Genomic DNA, 6858 nt, shown 5'->3' with positions numbered 1-6858 from the left:
TTTTCTTGCATAAAATGTACCTGATTATTAAATATCAAAATATACTTTTAAATGATTTGTGCAGGGGTCATTTTGGGCTATGTTACCTTGAGGCAACATTGTGCGACAATGGGAAGAAATTATATAGTGTTCCCTGAAGTGGTGACGCCTGGCTTGTGACTGGCCAACAAATAGATTCTCATAACAAAAAATACTGAGTGCATTAGGTGTAAAGGTGCCCACTAAGAGATTGTCTTTAAATATGTATGTTATTGTAAAGTGAGGAACATGGGTTTGTTGCCCTCAGGCAACATCGTGCAATAGAAGGTTAAGATGAAATGGGAAAATTCGAACAAGAAGCTGGCAAATACTAAGCCAACGTCAGCCTCGTCCCCTTGTGAACCTAAATATAAGATAACCTATATGTTTTGGTGCTTAGTACCAAATTATTTATTTATCAGATGTGAGTTTCACGGTGAAACACTGGTGTGTCAGCCGAAGTGCTTCGTGTGCAACAAAGCTCCTCAAGCTTCTGTTTCATGGCACGCCTCCTTTGTTGCCGACCAATTACAGGCTTTGTCGCATATCATCTTTGTCCGCGAAGTTCGCCAAGCCTCTGCGCAACATCTGCGGTTGTCCGTTTTCTCCTCAATTACGGCATATTGCTCGGTGACACCAGGTGAACGTCGTCTCCGCAAGAAGTATGCCGAGGCCTCAAGTCCCCAAACTATTGAAGGGCAGTGTATCTTTTTTCTGCCCTCTTTGGTCCTTCATATCTCTCTCTCTCTCTCTCTCTCTCTCTCTCTCTCTCTCTCTCTTTCTCTCTTTCTCTCTCTCTCTCTCTCTCTCTCTCTCTCTCTTTTCTCTCTCTCTTTTCTCTCTCTCTCTCTCTCTTTTCTCTCTCTCTTTTCTCTCTCTCTTTCTCTCTCTTTTCTCTCTCTCTTTCTTTCTCTCTTTTCTCTCTCTCTCTCTCTTTTCTCTCTCTCTTTTCTCTCTCTCTCTCTCTCTCTTTTATCTCTCTCTCTCTCTCTATATTCTCTCTCTCTTTTCTCTCTCTTTCTCTCTCTCTTTCTCTCTCTCTCTCTCTCTTTTCTCTCTCTCTCTCTCTCTCTCTCTCTCTCTCTCTTTTCTCTCTCTCTCTCTCTCTTTTCTCTCTCTCTTTAAGGATCATTAAGGCTTTAGACGATGCTGATAAGATTTTCAAAGATTTGTTTTTCTGTGTTTTGAAGTGATGAGAATTATCAGGGTTTTTCCAAAAGGGGACGCCTCAGTTCCCACAGCACACACACACACACACACACACATATTCACACACTCATGGAGCACTTCCTTTTAAGGAATAGTTTGTTGAAAAGTCAAATTTACACAGAAATACAAAAAAAGAGCCTCAAATGAAGTCCATCAGCCAAAATATGTTCCTTTTTTAGTTTTGCACGGGAGCTACGAAGCTGATGTAGCCAACAAGTCATGGAAGCTTAATTGCACCAGTTAGCATTTTAGGTTGGCTAATGTGGTTTCTGCCACTACATGACTCTAAGGGCCAGTCTCATTTCTTCTTTTTACCCTTACCCTTTGCTTTTGAGTGTCACCATAACCCCTTTGGAACTGAGTTACAGGGCAGTGGTTGAGATCTTCCTCTATGAAATGAGACCCTCTAATAAAAGAGCATCACTTCATTAACAGCTACTAGCGCCGCTCTGTAGGCGACCCTGCCCGTCTGCAGGGACAGCAGAGGAGGGGAAAGTTCAGCTCCTCACTGCTGGGCTTTAGTTACATTTAGGGATCATAAGCCTTCAAAGAGGGGGGCAGTTATTTATTATCACCCCCACTAATTCTTCAGAGATATGAAGCTGAAGTCAGAGATTCTCCAGCTTCCTGTTTGAATTTTACCGTTCCACCTTAAATGGTGCAGCAGATACATTCTTGCGCTTCAGGCGTCAGAACTGCTGGACTATTTAAGGTGGAATGGGGAAGTTAGCTAGCTAGCAACTAAGACATTTAGTAATTTTTTAATGCTTTTAATGCTCGTTAACGGAGAAAATTCTCACATTTGTGGTTTTCGTTGGCCTCTTGCACAGCCATCTTGTTACTTCCTATACTTCCTACGCCTCAGCAAAAATCGGGACGCCCCACCACTAAACGTGAACACGCAAAACGGGGGCTAAGGGCTCAGTGGTAGGGGTGAGGGGTGAAATGGGACTGGGCTTTTCTGTTGTCTCTATACATGGACATACCTAACACACTAGTAGCCATCTTGAGACCTAAATTTAGTCTCTACTTTTGTCCATTTTTATAGAAAACAGTAAGTCAAGTCATTTATGTGTAGAAACAAGATGTCCATACAGGTGGCATGTATTTCAAATAACAACTCCTAGGCAGTTCAAAATGCGTTTCAGCGTTTTTAAGAAGGAATTCATCTTTCTTCTGTGAGTTTATTGGCTGGTTTTAAAGCAGAATCCGATTACTGTCTGACTCATGAAGACCCAGAGTTTCACTTTCTCCAGTAACTCAAGTGCATGTAAACGCCCTGATTGGATTACTAACAAAATCCGATTTTCTGCATTTATCGGATTATTAAGTGCATGTAAATGATTGCTTTCGTTTATTGGCATAAGAACATACAACACTCTTTGACTCTGTCTGTCTGTCTGTTTCCGTCTCTCTCTAGGGACGGGACTACTGTTCGGAGGAAGAGGACGTGACATAGCATAGTGGCCCCCCCGACCCCTGCAGAGAGAGGAAGAAAGAGGGGGAGAGAATGTTCCCTTCCGTGGACGAGCGACGAGTGAACTCTAATCAGTGTTTCGTCTGTAACTCTGTTCAGTCTGAGAGCGTGTGCGTGAGTGAGTGAGTGAGAAAGAGGGATGTTTCCCTCGCGGACTGCAGCTCTGTGCCCCGCCCACTCTCCTCCTACTTCTTTCTACCAAGGATAGAAAAAGAAATGGAACGATTGATTGATGCTTGATTGACGAGTGACCGACCTGTTGACTCACTGCTGGAAATCCGTCGGCATTCACACACGCCTCCCTCTCTTCACACCTCTGCTGTGAACGACGATCTTCCTGACGTCTTCTGAGAGAGAGAGCAGGATGGAGCACGAAAGAGAAAGGAGGAATTGCTGTTTGTGGAGGTGAAGGAGTGCATGTGAGAGTGCGGATGGAGGGATTAGTAGAGGTGTGTGTAATATAAAGATAAAGAAGAGATATTTTAATAAGAGAGATGCGTGGGCCAAAAAATGCTCTGAACTTTTGCCTTTTGAAGGAAATTTTTTAATTTGTGAAAGTTTTTTTTTTTTTGTTTTTGTATCTTTTTTTCCATTTTTTGGCTGATATTATAGCACAGTGCCCCCTTCAGACTAAAGATCTAAAGGTCAGGGCTGCGGTGCCCCATGCAGTGACCCTTATAGGCCCTTCTCACAGACACACTATTAAACATTTGCGCATATTGCATTATACAAACACATCAAAACTTGTAACTCTTGTTGTTTTTACATTTGAACACTCTAGCATTTCACAATGGAGGGACAAATAGGAATTATCCAGATTTGCCTATTAATAAAATAAAGAACATGTAATAAATCAGTAGATCAGTAAACTCTCTTCACATTAACAGACATTAAAGTTAAGAACATTTTGTCCTTCTCCTGTAAACTACTGTGTTTTTATGGCTGCAACAATGTAAACTAAACCCATACGGAGTTTTTACATTCGCTAGCGTTCAAAAGTTTGGAAAAATGAAAAATGTTTGTTATTTTTGTACAATAACAACTTAAAATGTGGAATAACATATAGAAACCACTTTCCCAAATGCATTTTTAGATGTTAATTCAATATTATTTAATGATTTCTGTGAACAAGAAGTGAATTAAATTGTATATAATGTAGTGTAATTATCTATTTACAGTTCTGTGCAAAAGTCAGAGACCACCCTTATCTAGCAACCAACTTCTAAGAACTTGTTTACACAGCAGCTAAAAGTGGCTCGAATCCGATCTTTTTCTTCATCTGTGAGTCTGTCCGCTTTCATACGTGGTACTGAAATCTGATACGTATCCGAAACACAGCAGTGCGACTCAGTCTGAACAGCCAGATTGGAATTCATGTGACTTTTATGTCAATCCAACTTGACATTCGTCATAATTTTGCGCTGCTGAGACTCCTAAACATTTAGGCCAATGTTTCTCTGCAAAAATTTAGAGACTCGTCGAAACCTGTCTGTGTTCGTAGAGATTTAGAAAGAAAGAACGTGGATGGAGGAGAACGAGGCTGCAGCATCAAAGAACAGTGAAAGGTCTGAAAGCAAAGTTTAAAAAATCTGAGGACGCAAACCAAAGAAGTGACCACACCCTTTGTGTGCCGAGCTCGAACACATTCTGGGTGATGAGCCCAGCTGTCAGTCAGAGAAGCTTCATGATGGCTCCTCTGATACTAGTGAAGATTAAGCCGATCCTCCAGAAAGCGACTGGGGTTCGTTGGCAGTTGTGATTGTTTACCTCTGGAAGAGCCGCGTGAAGCTCTGTTCTTTTGCATATGTGGGTCAGTTTAGGAGCTGATCTGTTCAGACCGATGTCACGTACAGATAAAATTTAGAAGATAATGTGGACAGACAAACAAAAAGACATCAGATTTGGGCCACTTTTACCTGCTGTGTGAACCCCAACTTTGAAGGTATATCTGCTGATTTCTGTAGAAAATTGAAAGTGGGTCTCCTGAAACGAATGGAATGGACACAGTAAATACAGAAAAAAAATATTTGTATAGTTGAGGCTTCTGTGTAAATTTCTGCTAAATAACCCTGAAGTTAAAAAAAATGAATAACTTGTACTTAATTGTGTTTTAACTTGAAATGAAATCATTTAAGCATGGTCTCTGCCTTTCATACAGTACTGTAACATAAGTTATCTGCCTTGAAATTGGATCTCCACTTTTGAAACATGATGAATTCTTCAATTCTAGCTTAATTCTTGATGTTAATTCTTGATGAATCATCTATAGCTCCTTCTAAAACTTTGTGTTTATTTGAAACACATGAAGCTGTGCCGGCTGAGCATATTAGAATAATTTTATGCATTAATTTTATACAAAAAAAAAACACTAATTCCAAACTTTTGCACACTAGTGTATATGAACGTGTGGTCTGCGCTCCAAAGCCTAGGCTGCAGCCGAGGTGCTGTATGTCCTCAGTAGGACTGTCCTATGAAGACTCCTCCTTAGTAGCCTATTGGTCACACAGATGGAACAGTCGTAATGGCTCTACAAGAAAGTTCACGCCTCTTGCAATTGCGGCACGAAACCTGTGAGGGAACTGGTGGGAGAAAATCGAGCCTGTTGCATTGTGTTTGTTGCTATGGTAGCTGATACACTAACAAACTTATGTAGTATGTTAAACTACATAGATACAAATACTTCTGATTAAAATACGATAAATGGATGAATACTTTAATTAATCACTCATTTTACACGTTATAAGGTAATGACGACAAATTAAAAGATATGAACAACTTGCATTTTAAAACAAGCTGTGCTCCAATGGCTTTGTTTTCTACTATTTTCATGGTGCCCAGAGAGCTGTGGGTAACTGAAGGCCTGGAAGGATGCATCAGTTTCTTGAAATCAGTGTCCTTGAAATCACTCTGAACGTAGCCTGCATTTCTAGGCTTTTTACGAAGGGTCCTTCACTTTGGAACAGTCTACTTTGACGTAGCGGCCAAGAAATGCAGCCTAGACTTTGGAAGGTAGAAAGTAGACTGCATTTCTAGGCTTTTTACGAAGGGTCCTTCACTTTGGAACAGTCTTTTACGACATAGCGGCCAAGAAATGCAGCCTAGACTTTGGAACACAGACTGCATTTGTAGGCTGTATACGAAGGGTCCTTCACTTTGGAACAGTCAACTATGACTTAGCGGCTAAGAAATGCAGCCTGGGCTTTGGACGTAGAACGTAGACTGCATTTCTAGGTTGTATATGAAGGGTCCTTCACTGTGGATCAGTCTTCTACGATATAGCAGAAATGCAGTCTGGGCTTTGGAACGTAGACTGCATTTCTAGGTTGTATATGAAGGGTCCTTCACTGTGGATCAGTCTTCTATGATATAGCAGAAATACAGCCTGGGCTTTGGAACGTCGTACGTAGACTGCATTTCTAGGTTGTATATGAAGGGTCCTTCACTGTGGATCAGTCTTCTATGATATAGCAGAAATACAGCCTGGGCTTTGGAACGTCGAACGTAGACTGCATTTCTAGGTTGTATATGAAGGGTCCTTCACTGTGGATCAGTCTTCTACGATATAGCAGAAATGCAGTCTGGGCTTTGGAACGTAGACTGCATTTCTAGGTTGTATATGAAGGGTCCTTCACTGCGGATCAGTCTTCTACGATATAGCAGAAATGCAGCCTGGGCTTTGGAACGTAGAACGTAGACTGCATTTCTAGGCTGTATACGAAGGGTCCTTCACTTTGGATCAGTCTTCTATGACTTAGCGGCTGAGAAATGCAGCCTAGACTTCGGAACGCAGCTGTTGTCTACATCCGTACACTTCAGCTCAAATGGGCTCCATTCTCTACTGTGTACTCACTGGTCCGTGTATGCAGCGTATGGAATGCAATAAGTATAGGCTGTGATGTCAGTATGAGGAAGAGATAGCAGTGTTAAACAGTGGGCTGATTCCAATCCAAATGAAATTCCCTCCTTCCCTGACCCGCTTCCAGCCTACAGATCCACAAAGAGAGAAACAGAAGTTGTGTTTCTGAATGTAAAAATGGTCTTCTCATGTCATTTCCTTCAGGAGTTCCAACTAGATTTGACCTCTGCTCTGCCCACACATGCGCACACACAAAATTACAAAACGTTAGCAAAAATCCATTCAAGCTAATGAGAAA

At 41.4% G+C, this 6858-nt stretch overlaps 1 protein-coding gene across 2 annotated transcripts in view; it reads left to right on the top strand.

Annotated features, from left to right (window-relative positions):
- The window catches only part of zgc:92140 (uncharacterized protein LOC447854 homolog), a 60567-nt gene extending 54555 nt beyond the window's left edge, over positions 1–6012 (top strand). For both annotated transcript variants that reach the window (XM_017717781.2, XM_017717780.2), the window contains exon 6: positions 2648–6012. In XM_017717781.2, coding sequence (XP_017573270.1) covers positions 2648–2686 — 39 coding nt within the window. In that variant the 3' untranslated portion in view covers positions 2687–6012. The remainder of the gene's footprint in view (positions 1–2647) is intronic.
- The last annotated feature ends 846 nt before the right edge of the window (positions 6013–6858 follow it).

The sequence above is a fragment of the Pygocentrus nattereri genome, chromosome 28 (genome assembly GCF_015220715.1).
Source record: "Pygocentrus nattereri isolate fPygNat1 chromosome 28, fPygNat1.pri, whole genome shotgun sequence".
In the NCBI taxonomy this organism is placed as follows: Eukaryota; Metazoa; Chordata; class Actinopteri; order Characiformes; family Serrasalmidae; genus Pygocentrus; species Pygocentrus nattereri.
The sequence above is the reverse complement of the archived record's forward strand: the minus strand, read 5'-3'. Positions and strand labels throughout refer to the sequence as shown.